We start from the raw sequence: 22,781 nt of genomic DNA on the forward strand, positions 1-22,781 counted from the left end.
GCTCAGCTCACGCATGGACTCTTAGGGCCTTCTTACGAGTTCGGCAATCCATTGGACTGCTGACCCCGTAGTGGTGGTGCGTAGACCGCCAGTCTGGTGATCCGCCTGCCTTATTAGGAGTTTGGCAGTTGGACTGCCACTAGACCACTGTGGCAGCCGGGGATTCTGGATCCTACTGCGGTGGCGCAGTGAGCAAGCAGAGCAATATGCTGGTGGTGCCACTGCAGCATCGCCAAGCATATTACGAGTTGCCTCACCGCCAGCCTTTCCATGTCAGTGAGCCTGCAAGGAAAAGGATGTCGGTGAGGCAATAAGGGGGGCCCTAAGTTCCCCCTGCTGCTCCACAGCCTAGGGATGCATGGAGGGAGGCACATGTAGTGCCCTCCTTCATATGCCCACTCCAGTTCCTGCATGGTGCATCACGCACCACATGGTGCATGCCACACCATGCGGGATCGTGCTTCAGGGGTGTCACAGCAGTGCCTGTCTGAGGTTCACCTATGGGCCTTTAGACAATCACCACTGTGACATCGCTGCTGCATGCCCGTCTCCAAGGATTACAATCCTAATCCGGCAGGCGGTGTGAGTAAGGCTTTGATGGTCCTCCCACAGGGCACTGGTGTGGCGACCCGGGGGAGGAACGCCAAAGTCATAATAAGGCCCTTAGTGCTTGGCTCAACTCGCCCTATTAATTTGCCTGCTCACCCTCTTCTAGTTGCGACTCGAGCTTAGTACATTGGGCTACCAGTCACTTGAATAAATAATTTGTAAAAGGCTAGAAACATGGAGCCCTGCCCAAATGCACCAATTTGACACCTCAATTTGACACCTCTACCATCAAGGCTTCTTGTTGCAGAGATGAAGAAGATTGCATGCAATGAAAATACATTCAAAATAAGTGATCCCAGGGTAGGGACCTTGGGCCATTGAATTGTATGTTGCATTAGTCCTGAGTTCGCTGAGAGAACTACGAGGCTGAGGTGGGACAGACAGGGGCACAGCTTCAGTGGGGAGTTTCAGGTGTGATGCCCCTCAAATGCATTCTTAGTATGGTAGTTGAGTCAGGGGAGTCCTGATTCGTTGATGCTGAATCTGTGTCATTTTGTCTTGTAGCTCTCATTTCACTAAGAGTTTTTAACTGTTTAATTTTTTGGATCAGGATCGTAAATATATTTATAACATTTGAATTTTTTGAGCTCCATTAAAGACAATGGAGTGCTCCGGGCTTCTAATGGCTGGTAGAAGCCCGGAGCATCAACACTATAATGTTTTCCTTTCCCAGCTGTTGCTGTGAACAAAGGCCTCACGGAGCCCGAGAGAATTTCAACCTCCTCGGTCACCGTGAGGCCTTTGTTTTACTAATTAGAACATTCTGCCCTCTAGTGCTTGGGCTTTAAGCCTGGAACAGGCCTTTAATGGCCGGTAAAGCTCGCTATAGCGGGCTGTAAGGCTATAATAGTGAGTGGTTAACCAAAAAAGTAGTAAATATGTAACCAAGGAAGTACTCACTGAATGGGTGCAAATTTATCACCTTTTGGAATTCACAAACATTGACAGTAGTAGGCTTGCAAAGCTGCACTAGTCTTAAGTTTTCCAGGCATACTCAGTGGCGGCTGGCTTGTACCAAGAGTGGTGTGGCACAAAAAAAATGAATTCACTTACCTTCCCAGCACAACGTCCTCCTACCTCGGGTGTCTTCCAAGAAGCTCCCGATGCAGTAAACTACCCTACCCAATCCTGGTGCTGCTTTCACATAGAGTAGGCTCTCCCAGTGCTCCTAGGAGCACAGGAGGTATGCACTTTCTCAAACCCAGCTTTCTAAGACAGCTAGGTTAGAGAACTTTAAAAGGTGCACGCCTGGCTGGCCGTTTTAAAATAGCCTCCTGCCAAAGAGAAATGCACATTTTAAAGCATATAGCTCCATGCTGCTGCCACTCCGCATTGCTGGCTCCACCCCGTCCTGACACTTAAGTTCAGTTGCTGAAAAATGAAACGGTAATAAATAGAGTTTATTGCCTTTTTATTTTTGATCTCTGGGGCTTGTGGGGCGACACTCCTCTGCTCCAATGGAGAAGCCGGTCCTGGGAATACTACTGGCAATCAAACACCCAAAAGGTGATGGGATGAGTGCTTGACAGCTGTCTAAATTCTAGACGACTATCGCTCGGATAGCATTCCAACCCATCCCTCGTTGCCCACTGTGCCACCCTAGTCACCTAATGCAAATATGTTTCTGACCCTGTTCCTTACGGAAACAGCCCATCTCGAACCTTTATCATCTCACCCCAACACCCTGCAGCCCAATGCTTTTTTAGTTGGGAACTGTTAGATTCACAGACCCCACCTCCTCCCCGACTCCCCCGCAATGTCCTAAGCCGCGCCCCTGATAGGCTGTTGTTAGAGGTTACCTGCGCATCATCCTGTTTGCATCTGAGGGAGTTGTGTAATCTCCTTTGAATGCTGCAGATGCTTTACCTCGTGCCGTCCTAATCTCTCTATTCTTCAATGAAGCAATATTTTGACAGTTTTAAGAATGCGCCTTCCTGGCGCAGCCGACTCAGTCCACACAGGAGCTGTGCCCGAGTGAGGCTCGCGGTAAGAAACGCTTTCAACGGGTGCAGCAGGGGAAGGGGTCAGAGGGAGACGATTAATTTCTTACCTATTCAATTTGAGGCTGTTTGACAGAGGCATTTAATGAATATATATTTACTCGTTCTGGAAATGTGTGCAAATGGTTGGTTGTTTACTTGTAAAATGGTGCGTGTCTTTGGAGATCTGACAGACGGGCCTCTTTAGTTTCCGGAGTTGAAGTAGATGCACATTTGAGGCGAACGTAAAACCTGAAAAACTAAGGAAAGTCAATGTGACGTGAGGCTCTCACCTACTTATTACCCCAGCGCGTACTGCGTTTACCGTCCGGGGATCATCCTTTCACAGCTGTCTGCCCGAGCCGTCCTTCTAGGATGCGTTCGTAGGGATTTTTTCTTCCAGGGTGTTCATCCGAGGGGCGCATCTTGATGGAGAACTCATCTTTGAGGGATGTTTCCTTCTTCTTTTCCAGATAGCTCCTTGGTGAGGGTCACATCTCTGTATGCATGAAAAATAACTTCTTGGAGAGGGTGTTTATGTATGATGTTGGAAACTGAACACCTGTATCTCGAGAGCTCATAAACTGAGTGTGGGAGGAGGGGGAGTTACTTGTAGGGAGAGAAGAATGCGGGTGAGGCCAGTAAGGAAGAGTCAAGCGGGAAGGAGTCAGTGACTTTGTCTGCCCGCGATGTGGCGCAATTTTTCCATTATTTAACAATCGATCGCAAAGCAAATGGATGCGTGCTAGAATATTAAAACAAAAGGCACGCAGAATGATGCTTCCATGTGATACCACGTTAAAGATAGTCCTGTTGCTTTCTGGATGTATGGTTGTGTTGGCGGTGGTAGTGTTGCTTGCTTGTGGTTATTGGTGGTGGTATTATTGGTAGGAGTGGTATTGGTGTGATATTGATGGGGGTATAGGTATTTTGATATTGATATTGGTAGAATTGGTGGTGGAGTGGGATTGTTGATACTGGTGGTGGAGGAATTAGTGGTCCTTTTAGTTGGTTGTGGCGGTACTGACAGTAGCATTGGTAGTGTCTGAGGTGGTTGTATTGGTGTTGGTATTTAGTCTGGTGGTGGTGTCAGTGGTGGTGGTATTGTTACTAATGGTGGTATTTGCAGCAATGGTGATATTAGTGGTGGTGCTGTTGAGAAGGTATAGGTGGTAGTAGTGAAGGTGTGATTGTGGTTGGTGGTGATATTAATGGTGATATACTGTGATTTGTATTAGCAATGTTGAAGGTGGTGGTGCAGTTATTGAAGATACCATTGCTGATGTTATTGGTCATGTGGTTTTAGTATTCTATCAGTGATGCTGGTAGTGGTGCTGGTTGTCGTAGCATTGATCATGGCAGTGGTATTAGTGTTAGTGATTATGATAATGGTGGTAGTGATGGTGGTGTTATGTTAAGCTATGTTATATTGAATTGTATAGTGCACTAATCACCAGGGAGGGTATCCAGGCGCTTGAGAAGATGTGTAGGTGAGTGGTCCCTGAGGTGTTTATACCCAGCGCCAAGTCTTCACCTTCTTGGGGAGCTCAAGAAATGAGGAGGAGGTGATTGTGATGTGTTGGGGGTGGCCGTTCCATGTCTTGGGTGCAATGTAGGAAAATGATAGACCTCCAGTTTTGCTTTTGTGGATGTGGAGAATGTGCGCGAGTGAGAGTAAAGGTAGAGCGTGGGTGTCTGGTGGGTTGGTGAAAGTGTGTGGGGATGTTCAGGTATTCTGATCCTGTGTTGTTTAGGGCTTTGTAAGTTTGATTTGGCTGCGTTTGTGAATGGGGAGCCAGTGAAACTTCCTGTGATGCGGTGTGATGTGGGTGCATCTTGGGAGGTCGAGTATGAGTCTTGCAGCGATGTTCTGGATGGTCTGGATTCTGTGTAGGGGTTCTTTGGAGATTCTGGTGTAGAGAGTTGTAGCCTGCTGGTGCTATTGGTTGTATTATTAGTGGTACAATTGGAGGTTTTAGCAGTGGTTTTAGCTGGCTGTAGCGGGCACCGGGCGTTTTCCCAGCAGGCCAGAAGGGTGGGGGCCGGTTTTCAAGTGGTGAGGGCTGGTTTTGTTACTGGGGGCCGGTTTTGCAGCAGTGCAATATCGGACCCCTGTAACAAAACCGGAAGCAGTGATAAAGTGGAAGCAGTGCTACTTCTCGGTAGGACCCCCCCCCCCACAATTGCCAGGGCTGGTTTGTGTTCCCAGTCCAGCCCTAGTGTTAATAGTATTAGTAATGGTGTTACTGTGGTAGTACTGTTTGTATTATTGGAGATAGTGCCTTTGGTAGTGTCTTGAGGTGGTGGTCATGACAGTGTTAATGATGGAGGTTTTGCTGGTGGTATTCTTAAAGACATTGGTGTTATTCATGGCATTAATTGTGGTAATAGTGGTGATGGTATTGTTAGATGTGTATTGGTCTAGGTTTTACTGGTGGTGGTATTGAAGATGATGCTATTTGTGGTAGTGGTGGGGTTTGTGTGGTGTATTGGTGGTGGTATTGGTGATAGTATTGGTGGAGCATTTGTGATAATGACGGTGGTGTTAATATCTGTGTTATTGATGGTGTTGGGGATTGTGCATGGTATTGGTGGTATTTCTATTGTGGTGGCAAGATTGGTAGTGGTGGTCTGGTGTTGTTTTGCTGGTAGACGTACAGTTGTGGTGGTATTGACGATATTGGTAGTGGTGGTAGTGTGGTATTGGTAGTCGTGGTAGCAGCATTGGTGGTTGTGTCTGTTGGTGATAGTATTGTGTCTAGTGTGGATGGTGTAGGTGGTGGTAGTTTAAGTATTGATGGTAGTATTTGCGCGGTATAGAGATTGGTGCTGCTTTTGATTGTATTGGTGTTAGTGGCATAGGTGGTAATTGTGATATTGGTTTTTCTGGTTTTGGGGCCTGTATTGTTATTGGTAATGTTGGTGGTAAAGGTCTTGTGGTGGTAATGATTTCAGTGGTATTTGCAGTACTGGTGTTGTGGTGTTGATGTTTGCCTCTTTGTGGGTGTCATTGTTAGTGGTATTGGTGGTGGTCGAGTGAACAGGTAGTGGTGTTGCTTATACTGGTGGTAATATTGGTGAAGGAGCTATTTGTGCTGTTGGTATTAGTGTTGTAATGATGATGGTTGTATTGGTGGTGGCGTTAAGGCTGGTGGTGGTGGTATTGATGGTGGTATTATTAATTGCAATGGTGGTGATGATATGGTATTGGTGGTGGTGGTATTGTGTCTGGTGGGGGCCATACTGGTGGTCATCATATTAGTCATGAATGTTGTATTGGGGTGTGTTGTTGAAATTGGCGGTCTTATTGGTATTAGTAGTATTTGTGTTAATGGTGGTATTGGTGGTGGTAATAGTGGTATTTTTGATTTTGGTTTTGGTGGTGGTGTGGTGTCGTTACTGTGGTGTTGGTCTTGGCATTTGTGCTATTTGTAGTGCTGGTGTGGTATTGATAATGGTGGCCTTAGGTGAGCTATTGATTGTGGTATTGGTAGTGGTGCGATAAATTGGTGGTGGCATTAGTTATACTGGTGGTGGTGGTGGTTTAGGTGTTGGTGGTATTGATGGTGTCTAGTGGTGGGTGTAGTGGTGGTGGTATTGGTAGTGGTATTAGTGGTGGATTTGGGGGTGATATGATAATTGTTATGGTATTGTGATTGCGGTATTGGTATTAGTGACTCTGATAGTGGTGGTGGAGTAGTATCAGTGGTGGTGGTATTTACGGAGGTGATATTGTGATAAAGGTGGCAGTATTGTGGTGGTATTGGTAAAATTGGTCTTCATGATGGTATTAGTGGTGGTGTTGGTGATATTAGTGATGGTAGAATTGGTGGTTGTGGTATTAGTGGTGTTGTTAGTGTTGGTGGTGAGGCTATTGATGGAGTTGTTGGTGGTATTAATGGTATCTGGTTGTGGTGGCATTTGTGGCGGCATTGGTGTTTTTGTTGGTGGTATTGATGATAGTGTTGGTGGAGTTGATCGTTGCTGGTGGTGATGTTGGTTGGTATTGGTGTTGTTACTGGTGGCTTTGGTGGTGCTGGTATTGATGTGTTAGTGGCGTTGGCACTGTCTGTTGGTGGTGGTACTGGTGGTGGTGGTATTGGTGGTCGTGGCATTGGTGATCTTGGTGGTGGTACTGGTGCTAATGCTGCTGCTATTGATTGTTGTGTTGGTTGTGGGTGGTGTGACTGTACCTGTTTTATTGTCCCCATGTCAGTGCCTCTTCCCAAAATTCTGTGACTCTCTCTCAAGGTCTCTGTGTCAGTGACTTATCTCGATATTAGTTCCTCTTTAACAGTGTCCCTGTGTTAGTGCCTGTAACTATGTCGATGTCCCCATCTCCATGTCCTTGTGTAAACGTCTCCAAGTTGGTTTCAAAGTCACAATGTTCGTGTCAATGTCCCGGTTTCTTTGTTAGTGTCCCTGTGTGAGTATCCTAAATGCTTTGTCTATATCCCTAAGTCATTGGTCAGTTGTCAGTGTTGCAATGTTTCCCTGTCAGTAGCAGTGTTCCAGTATCAGTATTGTGGGTCAGTGTCTCAGTGGCTTTGTCTCAGTCACTGTCTCTATCCCAGTAACAGCATCTCACTATCATTGCCCTGATCTCACTGCTACAGTCTCAGTGTGTCTCCCGGTGATGGTGATACAGTGTTTTCATGATTTGTACTTGATTGGCACCTATTCCACTATGCACCCTGGAAAAAATAGAGTTGAATTAGGAGGCATGAAACTGATGGGTGGTCCCTGTGGGCTGAGGGGGAAGATCAATGAAAGATCTGGAGGTGGCAGAGAAAAATTGATCAGGGATTAGGGATTGTGAAGCAAATATAAAGTGAGAAATATTTACAATAAAGTCCAATCTTTGTTTAAACAGTAAAATTACATCTTTGTTTAAACAGCAAAGAGATTTTCATTTAGAAGAATAGCAAGACGGTGACATAAATTATACAAGAAGTACATTTTGGCTGCATTATAATTGTCCAAATTTACAAAGATATTATATGTGCCCTTATTTTGGTATGTACCTGTCTGCTTGTGCTGTTGGATCTCTCTGCATGCTTTCATAGGGTGGCCAACGAGGCACTCTATCTTTTTTGTCATAATGCATGGGCTGTGGTGGAAATGTCCTTGATTGGCTTAAATTATTCCAATGTGATTGCTCTCAGTGCATTCAGATTGATACCTCCAGTCCATGTAATATAATGAAAAAAATGAGTGTGATGTTATCAATGCTGCTGTCTAGGCCCTGAGCATCTATGAATGATGTATCCTGTACTTTCTTTGATCTTGTGATCTCTATGTAGTCGAGCAGTAAAATTGCTGTAGGCTTTGCCTAGATATGTTGTCTGCCACCTGAGATTGTATATTTTCTGGTATGTTTTCACTGTTCACGCGTAGTCTCAGTTTAAAAATATGACATTGCATCTATCTGGAAGAGCCTGGATAGAAACAAAAAGTTACGAAAAATTTTAAAATATTTTGAAGAAAGATAACCGTGTGACATTGTATGCTCTTAAATGCCAGTTGTATTGTTATGTAGCCACCATTTAGGAAATGTTTTGTTGGACAATCCATTGTTTTGCAACCATTTTGTCCTGTTTTTCAGGTGTTGAATTCCAGCACATGGAAGATAAGGCTTGCCCGGAACACCTCAAACATATTGGGCTATTTTATTAGTTTCCTTATAGACCCATAGGCTTGTTCAGCAATTTATGGGAACATTGTGCTGTACAATGAAACAATTTCCAAACCCTCTCAAAGGAAGTCAGGCTTGCTTCCTTTTCTGCTCTGTCAAACTGTAGGAAGGTCCCACCCACCACTTGTAGAGTCCAATAGCCTCCTCTGCTCGTGCCGAATCACCTGAACAAGCATAAGAAGAGGTCTGTGCTCAGTTATCCATGGATCCAAATGTTTCCAAAAAGCCCACAGTTTGATAGAATGCGTGGAAATATTGAGGCGATGGGCTGTTAATATGTTGTTTTTTTATCATGCACAACCAGTAGTTCACCAATACAACTTGAAGGTAGTACCACACATTTGTAATAATTGCTTAGGAAATCTTGTAAATTCACTACTGACCACCCACTTCCCTGAACACAGCAATTCACTTGAACGTTCATAAATGGTTGGAAGTGTTTGATCAAGTGCCTCTGTGTCACCCTAGTTCTCATTTTTTTTTATTTCTGACCCAGCTGGTATGTTCCCCTGCTGAAGAGGAATCATGAATACCCTAAGAGTCTGCTCAATAGTGGTTTTGACATTGGTCCCCAACAGAGTGTTAGACTCAATTGGGGTTGTGGGTGGCTTACAGTAAGCCCCGTTTAATGAAGAGTGTCAGCTGATTAAAGCATTATAGCTTCCAGCACTCCTAAATTTAGCAACCCTCCTTGATAAAATATACCCAGTATGTCATGACAGTAAATCCTCATTCCAGGTGTGAGATAAATGTGGCTAACCTGGCTATACATACATGAGGTGATGGGGTTTCCCTGTGTGGTGGATCTCCATTTACTTGTAGCCTCAAAATGTAGGGTTTAAATGGAAGCAGTTGTATTCCTTTCTGGTAGCTGGTTTGCCTTCATTCCCCTCATGCTGCTGTGATCCTGTCCTTAAATCCCGTTCTGTGCAGTTCAATGGCGGTGTAGAACCCACAAAAGCTTCAATAAAGTGGACATAAGACTATTGCATTTCCAATAACTAATAACACACAAGTGGAGAGGGGAGGTGAGGCCACCGTACGTCCTACCTAATCCAAATACTACCACACAACAGGGTATGGTAGCACAAAATGAGAAAGGACATTTTCTCTATTTGGGACTTCAATTCCGAGCCCTATTTAGATGTCACAGAAATACTGTTGGAGTATGTGGGAAGACCAATCTTTTGGAAGAGGAAGCCTCACACACAGCTTGTGTCTTGTCATACCCCACGGTATTTTTAATTTGTCTGATTCCTACCATTTGTCCAGTAGATCTTTATCTAAGAATTCCATCCTTCATTCGAGTCCCTCAGGAGGTTGAGTCTTCCTTGGTGGCATTGTGTGTCTTTTGCTTTCATAAACAGTGTGTGAGGCTTTCTCGTCCAAAGGATTGGTCTTCCCATGTGCTCTGACATTATTTCATCTGCATAGGTAAAGTATAGGATGCCAAACAATTATGTGGTAGTTGCCTGAGATGGCACATAGAGATAAAAAAGAGTAAGACTCAAACAAGAGCCCCTGTAGAACACCAAACTGAAGATTTTAATGTTTATGTCGGAATGGAGGACAAAAATATCTTGTGTTCTATTCATCGGAAAAGAACAGATCCATTTAGGAGCTTAGCTAACCTCTTCCACGTTCTGCAGCCTGTGTATTAAAGCACTGTGGGAGACCATGTGAACGGCTGCAAACAGGTCCAGCAAGATCATAATTGCAGGCTGGCGTAGTGCAGCACCCGCTGTACCAGCTAGAGCGGGGGTGTCACAGGACAGATTTTTGATTTTATGGCTCTTATGAATGAATGAATGAAAGAGTATTTATAAAATGCACAGCTACTCAGGAAGAGTGTCCCAGCACTGGAAAACCTCAAAACCGGTGTGCTGCTGTCCCTACTGGGCGGGGAAACTTAGGGTGAGTTTCGGAAGAGCCAGGTTTTGAGCATCTTCCTAAAAGTGGGTGCGTCCTTCAAATGTCTGAGTGTCACAGGAAGGAGGTTCCATGCACGTGCAACCTGCACTTGAAAGGAGCGGCCTCCTGTGTGGGCGCGGCATGTCTTGGGGATGGAAGCCAGATGCAGTGAAGATGACCTAAAGGTTCTGCGGGGTGCGTAATGTGTGACTCTCTTTCTGAGGTAATGTGTGCCAGTGCCCTGCAGTGCCTTAAAGGCAAGAACCAAGGCCTTGAAACAGATTCTCTTTATTACGGGTAGCCTGTGCAAGGCTTTCAGATGAGGTGAGATATGGGTTCTGGGTTTGAGCAGGTGGACAACCCGGGCGGCCGCATTATGGACCACCTGCAATCTATTTAACAGGTGTTCCGGGAGGCCTAGGTATAGGACATTGACATAGTCCAGTCTGGAAACAATGAGGGCTTGGACAACGGTCTTCCTGTGGTCAAGAAGCAAGAGGGGAAGGAATTTTCTGAGCATCCGCAGGAGGCCGGCGACTGACTGGACTTGCGCTTTCATTGACAAGGTGTCATCCATCTTGACGCCCAGGTTTTTGACCCTGCTGACGGAAGAGAGGGGCGGTGACATATCAGATGGCCACCATTGTTTCCACTCATCCATGGGTGGGATGCCGAAGAAGATAACCCCCGATTTCTCTGAGTTGCATTTGAGCTGGTTCTTCCTCAGCCATGCAAAAACCCTAGTCAGACATTGGTTGATCTTTTCACCTATAAAGTCTGCACCCTTGTCACAAGTGAATAGAAGCTGCGTGTCGTCAGCATAGGAGATCACGTTAGCACCACAAGCTTCTGCTAAATGAGCAAGGGGAGACATATAAAGGTTGAAAAGAGTGGGGCTCAGAATTGAGCCCTGAGGGACTCCCACCTTCAAGGCAGGGATGGGAGCGGCAAAAGGGGGAGACCAAACATCTTGGTATCTATCCTCCATAAAGAAGGAGAACCACTTCAGAACCGTGCGGCCAAGACCGCAACCTGTGCAGGAGTTGATCATGTGGCACGGTATCGAAAGCTGCAGAGAGGTCTAGCAGAATTAGCATGGCTTTAACCCCCTGTCAAGCTTCTTCTTGATGGACTCTGAGACTTCGAGAAGAGCCGTCTCTATACTATAATTGGATCTGAAACCCGACTGGCTCTGGTGGAGGAGATTATTATTTTCAGCATATTCAGAAATCACTGAATTAATGTATTTCTCTAAAGTCTTAGAGAAAAACGGGAGCAGTGAAATGGGTCTATAATTTGCTGCTACCATGGGATCTGCGAAGGGCTTTTTTAGCGATGGGAGTATTTTGGCGCTTTTCCACCTGCCAGGGACATGGCCGATCATCCGAGAGGAATTCAGGACTTTGTTAGCCGTTGGGTTAATGGCCTCGGCAACTGAGGCCAGCAGATTTGCTGGGCAGGGGTCCGAGGGAGAGCCGGGCTTAAGGCTTTTCATAATCTTCAAGGATACCTCCAGTTGGAGAGGGGGAAACTGTACTAGCGATGGGCCCTATACAGGGGCTCCAGGTGCTAGAAATTTGGAGTGCATTCCGTCCACAGGGAGGTTCTCCGCAAAAGAGTCTTGGAGTACTCTGATCTTATCATGAAAAAAGGCCGCAAGTTGGCTCGTCCATTCAATAGAGGATGGAAGAGGCTTCGCAACCGAAGACGGGGAGGAGAAGGCTTTACCAATTAAAAAAATGTCCTTGCCCTTCTTTCCGGGTGTCTCGATTTTGTCCGCAAAATAACTTTTTTTGGCCTCATACATTTTAATGTGATAGACTTTCAAGGCCTGTTTGTATATAGTTTTATCCTCTGAATTGAAGTTTTTGCGCCGTAGCCTTTCCAGGCGCTTGCAGGAGCATTTACTCTGCCTAAGGACTTCATTAAACCAGGGAGCCGAAATTCTGGTTATCTTGGAAGAGTGGGTCGGCATGGGGGCTAGGCGAGGGCATGAATGTATTGCTGCATCCAGTTCTCAAGGCAGAGAGCGTCCCTTTCCGGGTTGCCACTTAATGAGAGCGGGTGGTGCTCCAGTGCTTCACTCAGTGCTGATGGAGTGATGTGGTGGAAAGGTCTTAATGTATTTGACCTTTTCATGCTAGGGGATTAAGGACTCCTTGTTGCCCTGAGGACCTTAAAACCAATAAGGTAGTGGTCTGACCACACCAGAGGCAGGGGCAGGTCCATCTCGATCTCAGAATTAGAAAAGATCTGGTCAAGGGTGTGACCCTTATTGTATGTGGGATGGGAGACGTAGGGGGATAGATTAAGGATGGCAAGGGACTCGGTCAAGGAGATTGCCTCGGGGTCCGAGGGTTTGTCCAAATGGATGTTAAGGTCTCCCAGTACCAGGAAGTGATTGTACTTAAGTGCTAGGGGGTAGATTGCTTCAATGATGGATGTAAGGAAATTGCCGACTGGACCTGGGGGCCTATAGATTAGGACTCCGGCCAGGGATTGGTGTATTGACATTACACAGGGGAAACCCAGGCATTCTGCCCCGTCTATCTCCCCCATGGGGACAATGTTGCAGGAGATTTCCTATTTGAAAATGATTGACACCCCTCCTCCTTTGCCACCTGAATGATCTTTCCTGAGAATCTTATAGCCTGGAGGGATAGCCGTGGGGATGGTAGGGTTGGAGGCTTCGGTGAGCCATGTTTCCGTAAGAAACATTATGTCCGGGTTTGAATCTTGTATTAGCTCAAAAACATGGAGTTCGTGCTTTAGCAAGGTGCGTGTGTTAAGTAAGTATGCTTTATAGTTCTAACCCTGGTTGATCATAGGGCCCGTTATGTGACCTATTTCCACATGGACCACCTGCCTGGGTGCCCAAAGGTTATTGTCAGGTGCCTCCCAGTTGCAGTGCGCACATTTTAAAATAACTTCTTCAGCATTAATAGCGATGTTACTATGGCAGCAAGACGCCTTACCGATGTTTGGCAGTGTGGTTTTTTCATTGGTAATACGCTGCTCGTGATTTGAGCCAAATCTCGCAGCGTGGCACGCGCCGGCCGCCTCCGGGATGCTGACGGCCGTAGACAGGCTTGCCTTAGGTGCGCCTTTGGAATGCCAGCAGCGCGTCCACACAGCGCCACTGGTTTTATTCATGAGTCTAAACACTAGAGCGCTAACCCAGGAAAATGGTGCTGCTCCGTGTCTTCCCTTTGGAATCAGTGAGAGCTTAGTGCGGGCCCCACCACCCCACCAAACATCAAATTCAATACAGTTGTTATAACACAAATATAGAACAAAAATTGCTAAAAACGTACGAGCTTTCAATAAAAATGCGTATTAAACATGGGAAAAAAATCACCCAGCTTAGCACAGCTTCACACAGCTGACTTGTGGCGTGACTGACAGCGAGGGTTACTTTGAACTGCAAATTCCAAATCGCAAGTTTGAAGCCAAAGCTAATGAATCACACTGCAAGACCGGCAAATATGACACTGTTGTCTGGTGGGAGCTTACAGTGGCACACAAACTAAACCTGGTTACAATGACAAACAACATATAAAAGAGGCAAATAGAGTGAAAGTCAAAATGAAGGGAGGAAAGAATCCAAGCAAAGAAAGAAATATGAAACAACAGAAAGCAGGGGACAAAGAAGGCTGGAAGGAACAAAAGGAGAAATGGAAAGAAGGAAAGAAAACTAGAACGGAGAAAAGAAAAGGAAATTGTCTTTGAGAAACAAGGGCAATTCCTGCAGACTTTCCTTGAAAGGGTTGGAATCACATGATCCACACACAGGCCCAGCGCTAGCCATATTGTTCAAAGTGGGGGCTTCTTTATTTCTCTGGCTACTCCCTTGCGTACCAGAATCTAAACAAATTCAGATTTCATTTAGTTCAGAAATCAACATTGATTCAGTACTATACCCTTGTCTGAAACCAGATTGATAACTGGCATAAACATTAAAGTCTTTGAAAAAACACAAACGTTTTTATTGATATATGTCTCCAAAATCTTAGCATGTGCTGGAAGTAATGAAATTGGTCAACAGTTGGCTATCATATTGGGATAAGCATTACGCTTGTTTAATAGGGGAACCCCCTATGCCTGCTTCCAGGCCTTAGTCATTTAAAGGGGCCAATAAACAATCTTGCTAAAAATGAGAACTGGAACATTTGAACTGCTCTTGACCCCAAACAGAATGGTGATGGCCAGGAATGGAATGCCTCAGGCTGAGGTTGTGTGCCATTTTTTAGAGGAAACTTTACATACTCTCCAACATATAGGGGCTTATTATGATGTCAGACAGAGTTGCCTCTGACCGACACCATCTCGGTCTCGGGACCGACCAACCTCTGGTCAGCAGTTCCGACCGCCTTATTATGATGCAACGGAACACTGTTCGGTTGCATACTTACTATTCTGTATGGGAGCTTGTGTTACGGCCGTAAACCAGCCGTAATACAGGCTCTTATAGAGAAATGTTTGTGTATGTAAAACCCTGCACCCTGTGGCAATCACTCCGTGGTAGGCTGAAGAGGCAAGGAGGCCCTTCTAGGGGCCCCCAAAGTCGCTTACCAACAGCCTTTCCGTGTTCGACAGGCCGGCACGGAAAGGCTGTGGGAAACCGACATCGTAATCCTGACGGCAGAAACCCACCCATAGGGGATTACGGTGTGGTTCAAACTGGCAGGAAAACTCAGAGAACCGGACGGAACCAAGTCAGACTGACCAGCCGGTTTACGGTCCGACCACCGACATCATAATCGGGCGGTCGGAACGCAAACTGCGGTTAGAAAGCTTCCGACTAGCGGTCAGAGGCTTTGCGACCGACATCGTAATCGGCCCCATAGTATTTAACTGTCAGGAACTGTAGGATCTCTGCAGTCATTTTCCAAAGATGTACTTGCCAAGATGTGGGGCTCACCAGAGGAAATGATACACTGGATTGATTTCTAGAATTATTAGTTTAATCAATGATATATATGTGTCAGCAGGAATTTTAATAAAAATGGTGAATAAGGGCATTGACTATCAGAGTGGAAAACGAACCATGAGATAAACAGGATTTACATGGGCTGCATCCATAAATGCTGTTATTACAGTGAGCAAAAGACACCCAATTGATGGACGGAATGCAGAACAAATCAAAACATTCACCCCCAGTCAAGAGATCTGGGTTAAATCCATCATTCTTTTGCTCACCATGCTACCCTAGTTTAGACCTGGCCATATGCAAATCAGTCTTGACCCTGAGCCTCACGGGAACAGTCCAGCCCGAACTGCCAAGCCAGGTCCTCCCTGGACCGGAAACAAGCATCCTAGGACCGGTTTCGGGGTTTCACCCCTCTTCAGCCAGGATAGCTTGATTCCAGTGGCACAGTGAGCCCAGGACCCCCATCAGGACATACCTGGCACACTTAGGGCGAGAAAGCAAAAGACACACAATTGATGGACGGAATGCAGAACAAATCAAAACATTCACCCCCAGTCAAGAGATCTGGGTTAAATCCATCATTCTTTTGCTCACCATGCCACCCCAGTTTAGACCTGGCCATATGCAAATCAGTCTTGACCCTGTGCCTCATGGGAACAGTCCAGCCCGAACTGCCAAGCCAGCTCCTCCCATGGCATGGTGAGCAAAAAAACGATGGATTTAGGCCCAGATCTCTGTACTGGGGTGAATGTATGACATTGTTCTGCATTCTGTCCATCAACTGTTGTTTTTGCATTTGTCACCCCAAGTGGGAAGGGTATGCCCAGACGTGGGTCCTGTGCTCTCCATGCCACTGGAATCAAGCTATCCTGGCTGAAGAGGGGTGACACCCCGAAACCGGTCCTAGGATGCTTGTTTCCAGTCCAGGGAGGACCTGGCTTGGCAGTTCGGGCTGGACTGTTCCCATGAGGCACAGGGTCAAGACTGATTTGCATATGGCTGGGTTCAAACTGGAATGGCATGGTGAGCAAAAAACGATGGATTTAGGCCCAGATCTCTGTACTGGGGTGAATGTATGACATTGTTCTGCATTCTGTCCATCAACTGTTGTTTTTGCATATGTCACCCCAAGTGGGAAGGGTATGCCCAGGCGTGGGTCCCGTGCTCTCCATACCACTGGAATCAAGCTATCCTGGCTGAAGAGGGGTGAAACCCCAAAACCGGTCCTAGAATGCTTGTTTCCAGTCCAGGGAGGACCTGGCTTGGCAGTTCGGGCTGGACTGTTCCCATGAGGCACACGGTCAAGACTGATTTGCATATGGCTGGGTTGAAACTGGAATGGCATGGTGAGCCAAAAAATGACGGATTTAGGCCCAGATCTCTGTACTGAGGTGAATGTATCACATTGTTCTGCATTCTGTCCATCAACTGTTGTTTTTGCATTTGTCACCCCAAGTGGGAAGGATATGCCCAGACGTGGGTCCCGTGCTCTCCATGCCACTGGAATCAAGCTATCCTGGCTGAAGAGGGGTGACACCCCGAAACCGGTCCTAGGATGCTTGTTTCCAGTCCAGGGAGGACCTGGCTTGGCAGTTTGGGCTGGACTGTTCCCATGATGCACAGGGTCAAGACTGATTTGCATATGGCTGGGTTCATACTGGAATGGCATGGTGAGCAAAAAAACAATGGATTTAGGCCCAGATCTCTGTACTGGGGTGAATGTATGACATTGTTCTGCATTCTGTCCATCAACTGTTGTTTTTGCATTTGTCACCCCAAGCGGGAAGGGTATGCCCAGACGTGGGTCCCGTGCTCTCCATGCCACTGGAATCAAGCTATCCTGGCTGAAGAGGGGTGAAACCTCGAAACCGGTCCTAGGATGCTTGTTTCCAGTCCAGGGAGGACCTGGCTTGGCAGTTCGGGCTGGACTGTTCCCATGAGGCACAGGGTCAATACTGATTTGCATATGGCTGGGTTCAAACTGGAATGGCATGGTGAGCAAAAAACAATGGATTTAGGCCCAGATCTCTGTACTGGGGTGAATGTATGACATTGTTCTGCATTCTGTCCATCAACTGTTGTTTTTGCATTTGTCACCCCAAGTGGGAAGGGTATGCCCAGACGTGGGTCCTGTGCTCTCCATGCCACTGGAATCAAGCTATCCTGGCTGAAGAGGGGTGAAACCCCGAAGCCGGTCCTAGGATGCTTGTTCCAGTACAGGGAGGACCTGGCTTGGCAGTTTGGGCTGGACTGTTCCCATGAGGCACAGGGTCAAGACTGATTTGCATATGGCTGGGTTCAAACTGAAATGGCATGGTGAGCAAAAAAACGATGGATTTATGCCAATATCTCTGTATTGGGGTGAATGTATGACATTGTTCTGCATTCTGTACATCAACTGTTGTTTTTGCAGTTATCACAGTGAAGCCTGCTACATTAAAGGCGGTTCCAATACAAGGAAAAGGTAGCATGAGGGTATTGCTCTCTATAATGAATGTGTATTGAATGTTACGAACCAGAGTTTACTTTTCAGACATAAACATTCTAATTGACGCACTTACTGGAAGGCGGATGGTTCACCAAATAGCCAATAGCGTGAGCCCACTCTCCGTATAATTTAATGAATTTGAACCAATACATCTTGCAGGCAGCTGAGCAATCAAGCCAGACCTAGCAAGAGTAACCTGGATACAGATGAGCTCACGGAAGACAAAGAAAATGAAATAGCAACCAAAGAGTAGTTTGGTGGTGACAAGAGAGTACGTTTCACAAAGAAATGAAAACTGGGCGCACAAGCATAGAATGTAAAGGGAAGCTGGATTTTAAATAGGCATAGAGGAACGAGACCGCATTGGATACATAAGAGGGAAAGGATTGCAACCAGGCACAGGTGTTATTAGAAGATTTTCGGGTGGCAAACAAGAACAGGATACATTAGAATTGCAATAAGTGGTAATCAAACCACAGGATAATATAAAAGAAAGCTTGAAGACAAGCATGCACAAGGTAAAATAGAAGAAGAGGGGGTGACAAGCAAGCACAGGCAGGACAATTTAAATATTCCAAAAGGCTTAAGAATTGAATCACGTATATATGTTTCATTTACATCACATTAGTGGGTTGGTGATTTATCTGGTAATAAACAACCTTACTCTGTTCTAGTTCAAACATAAATCTTCATTTCAGAAGTATTGTGCAGAGAGAGCTAGAGAAGGGGTTCCTGTGGAATGTGATGACAATTGTGGATTGTGGAACGTGCATTTTATTTAGATGGTGTTGTTAATAAGATATCTGGATCTGCGATCAGGACGCTCTGGTCTGAGCACAATTGATTACAGCCGAAAAATAAACCTCTTGACTTTATGTTCCACAGGTAAATGCAGTGATGGTGGCTGTACTGCTGTTGGTAATCACATTTTTGGCATCCTTTGCATCTCCCAGTAAGTTGTTTATTTTTAAAAGGTATTCGCTATATAGAACACTGAATTAATTAACGAAAACGCACATATGAACAAGTGACCATAAGGAAAATTACCTACGGGGGAGGGAAGGGTAAATAACAGATGTGTCTATATATATATATATATATGTTCATGCCCTAAGGTAACTATAACTCACACCCTTGCCATGCAGTTTTCTCATCATTCATTTTATTGCAAATGTTGCAGTGATATTATGAACGATGTCATAGGAGATGTCATGACTGATGTAATATGTGGGGTAATTAGCAGTGCATGGCGAGGGCACAAGTTATAGTTACCTTGTGGCATGGGTTTATAGGGGCATATTATCAAGAGAGGCGATAAAATTATCGCCGCTTTAGCCGCAGAAAACTGCTGCTAAAACTGCGATAATGGGCTTGATAATATGCTCTATGGAATTCCAATTGAAGCCCATGTTAGATGTGAAGGACATCTAACCTGAGCTTCAATTGGAATTCCATAGAGCATATTATCAAGCCCATTATCGCCGTTTTAGCGGCAGTTTTCTGCTGCTAAAGCAGCGATAATTTTATCGCCTGTCTTGATAATATGCCCCATAGTTTCTTGTGATAAGTAGAACTATAACTGCTGAATTTCTATGGTTTTGTGTGTGTAAAATCTGAACCTAACTATACCATCCCTGTAACCCTTAGGTTGTTTTGTGAATTTCTAAAGTTTTTTCAATCTATTTCCCAACTATAAGGTCCTTATAACCTTTGCTTTTTTCTGTCACTTTCTGTTTTTTTAATGGTATTTCCTAACTCTAATGTCCCTATAACCTTTGCTTTTTCAGTGAATTCTAGTTTGTTTAACGTAAAGTAATATTTAATTACATTATGTTAATCAAGCCGCTGCCACACCTGGCCTTCAGCCACGTGTGGCGGTAGTTGGCCGTAGGGCCTGGCTGCAGCAGCCAACCCCCGTATGCAGCCAACCCCACGCAGCAATGGTCTTCTGCTTTGCATGGTAAGAGGGTGAGCACAGAGCCTGTCCTGCACCCAGGCCCTGTGGCCAACCCCCTCAAAGGCAATTAATCCGACCCCCACCACAGGTCGATTATGGCCCCGGCAACCCATCCCTCTGCACCAACTACATTTTCTTAAGGCGAGATGGGTACATGGCCCCCCTTTCCAGGCCATTTTTGACCCTGGGCGCCCCATCCCCGGAAGTCCACCACTGACTTCATGGAGTAGGGGCCACGCATCCCCGTTCCTCAGGCTGATTTGAGCCCCGGGGACCCAATCTCCCTGGACCCAGGAATATGGTAAATGGGAAGGGGGTACACAGCCTCCCTTCCTGGGCCGATTTCTGGCACCAGAAACCCCCACACCCATGGCTCAGCCATATTATAAAGGTGAGGGGGGGCAAGTAGCCCCCCTCCCTGGGCCAGTTTGGTGCAGGGGACCCCATCTCCCTGGGCCCTTTAAATGTTTACAAACGGAGGGAGGCACACAGCCCCCCTCCCCAGGCTGATTTCAGCCCTGGGGATCGCGGGCCCAGCAAATTAAGGGTGGATACCCTGAGACCCACCTAGGGTACCACTTCACCATTGTTGGGGGCAACTAGGGGTGCCCCAATCCCCCGCTGCCCCATCCAACTAAAAATGCTGCTCCTTGGTGCCGGAGCAATTTTCTCTGTTTCCCTGCCTGCTTCAGTGCAGACAGGGAAACAGATGACACGTCTACTCCCAGCATGCAGGACCCTTTTTAATGCTCCCTCCCACTGGGTGCAGACTTAGGTCCTGATTTAGATCTTGGAGGACTGGTTATTCCATCACAATGGTGGCAGGTGTCCAGTCCGTCTAAATATAAATTCCATAGGATATAATGGGATTTATATTTCGGCAGACAGGATGTCCGTCACCGTTGTGATGGAGTAGCCTGTCCACCAAGACCACCAAGATCTAATATCAGGTCCTTAGTGTTTGCTCTTGCTTGGTGGGAGCTTGGAAATTGCTCCCGCCAAGCGAGAGCAAAAACAGATTTCCCTGCCCGCACCAGTGCGAGCAGGGAGACTGCTATGTTTCGGGGTGGGCAACCCAGGACATAGCAGGAGCGAGCCCTGGAGGATGGGGTCCCCATGGCCTTTAAGAGCTTCTATAGAGGGGCCGCGCTCACTATTTGAAGCATGGCTGTGCCCCGTAGGATAGGGGTCCCTGGGGCCAAAATCGGCTACGGGGTGGTGCTGCATGACCCTCCTCCCCGTTTTTAAAAGAGGCTGGACCCTGGGGATAGGCCCTCAGGGCTGAAATCGGCCTGGGAGGGCCTGCCTAGTCCAACTCCCCCTTTCATTTTGACAGCCGGGCCTCAGGAGATGGGGGTCCCTGGGGCCAAAGGCAACCTGAGGAAGGGGGCCATGTGCGCCCCCCTTCCCATTAGATATTCATTTCATTTCCCCCATGACCTGGCCTGCCCCAGGGGCATGTAAAAACAAACGCAGGAAACTGCTCTTTTTTTATTTATATTTTCCTGCAGATCCTCTGCGGCTTAACAGAAAAGTTAAAAAATAAAACGTTTTTGTCCCCCAGCTGTGTTCCTGTAGGACCCCACCACCAGACCTAGGGGGTCAGGGTATTTATACCCTGCCCCTTTGTTTGTTTTTTACGTTTTATCTTGGGACTCAGCCGAGTTTGAGTCAAAAGATGTCTGCCACCACTTCCAGGTTGAAGTGGTGGTAGCCAATCCGATTTCATAATGAGATCTGTTGGATCCGCGGACCCTCCGCATCGCTAGATATACATAAATCCTTTTACTTTAATAACTCCAAAACTACTGAAAGGATTTACACCATATCTCAAAAAGAGATCTTTCTGGACCAAGATCTAACTTTCTGCCAAATTTGGTTTATCTCTGTTCCTCGGTTCAGACTGTAGTCGTGTCTAAAATCCATATGGAAAATTGCATGGGGAAAACACGTTTTGGGTCCCCCGATTTTTCTCAACCCCCTCTTGATGAATCTCTCATCTTTTCTAGACTGCAGCTGAAGTGAGTGGCAAACTAGTATGGAAAATTCCTTGAAGATTCGTCAATTGGGGCCAAAGTTATTAGCAAAACAATAAATGCTTTTCCTATGGAAACGGAGTCCTAACTATAACTACCTACTGCTTTGTATTACTTTTAATTATGAAGCAATGTTAAAAGATGCTCATATGACCATAACAATTGGCAAAGCCAATAGCTCTGCGACTAGTCACAAAGATTGTTTTCTACTATTTTTGCTTTTCAGATTCATAGGAAAGTAAAATAGTTTGACTTTTTTCTGTGATGACTAAATAGAATGATTTTGGTTCAGGGTCCAATTTGTATTCTGTGAGTAGCTGGCCTCTAATAAAAACCAGTTAAATATTTTCTTTGCAGCAGAGAGCAAAGGTTATTAGTTTTTTAGCATTCTCAACATAAATATGTCCCTATCAAATTAAGAACTGAGTAAAATACTTGGGAATGGGCAGATGGAGTGTTTGCATTGCTGTCAGCCACTTACCGCCATATTCGAAAAAGTGTTCAGTGGATTTGGGAATAACCTGTGGAAATACTCATTTTATTGGTTATTCCAGTTACCAAACATTTTTCCCTTTCACACCATTAGTGTTAAGTTTAAAATAAGGGCAACATTGTTGATTTCAGACCGAACTGACTATGTATTGTTTTTTAAACATATTGTACTGTTCCTCCATATATTCTACATTCTCTTTTTTCTTCTTTCTTTCTTACTTTTTCATTCTTTGTTTACTCCTTATTTTGAATATTTTGTTTAATCGTTCGTTTTACATTTACGTTCTTCATCTCCCCCTTCCCACTTTCCTTTCTCATATGTAATTTCTGCCTTCGTTGGCTTTTAATTTTCTACATAATATATTGTCAGATAACTTGTTATCTGACAGTATCCCTTTTTGTATCTTTTTAGTGTCCCATTTTTGTACTTTCCTTTCCACATTTTGTAATGTTCTTATCTACTAGTTTTCTCTGTGTTCATACTGCTTTTTTCACTTTTCTCTTCCCATTTGTCCTTCCCACTTTTTTACATCACTACCCTATTCATTCATTGGTATTTTTATATTTAAATCTTTAAATTGAACTTTTACAAATGACAGTTACAATCATGACACACTCAATCAGTCGCCATGTATCCCAACATGTAATGTTCGCCTATTTATCTTTCTTAACATGCACTACTGA

The 22,781-nt window shown here is 45.6% G+C and overlaps 1 protein-coding gene across 2 annotated transcripts in view; it reads left to right on the top strand.

The window, feature by feature from the left end:
* Window positions 1-2,497: 2,497 nt before the first annotated feature.
* The window catches only part of IL5RA (interleukin 5 receptor subunit alpha), a 185,624-nt gene continuing 165,340 nt past the window's right edge, over window positions 2,498-22,781 (top strand). For both annotated transcript variants that reach the window (XM_085627561.1, XM_085627562.1), the window contains exons 1-2: window positions 2,498-2,595; window positions 18,498-18,564. In XM_085627561.1, the coding sequence (XP_085483687.1) occupies window positions 2,506-2,595; window positions 18,498-18,564 (157 nt within the window). In that variant the 5' untranslated portion in view covers window positions 2,498-2,505. The remainder of the gene's footprint in view (window positions 2,596-18,497; window positions 18,565-22,781) is intronic.

The sequence above is a fragment of the Triturus cristatus genome, chromosome 9 (assembly GCF_964204655.1).
Source record: "Triturus cristatus chromosome 9, aTriCri1.1, whole genome shotgun sequence".
Taxonomy (NCBI): Eukaryota; Metazoa; Chordata; class Amphibia; order Caudata; family Salamandridae; genus Triturus; species Triturus cristatus.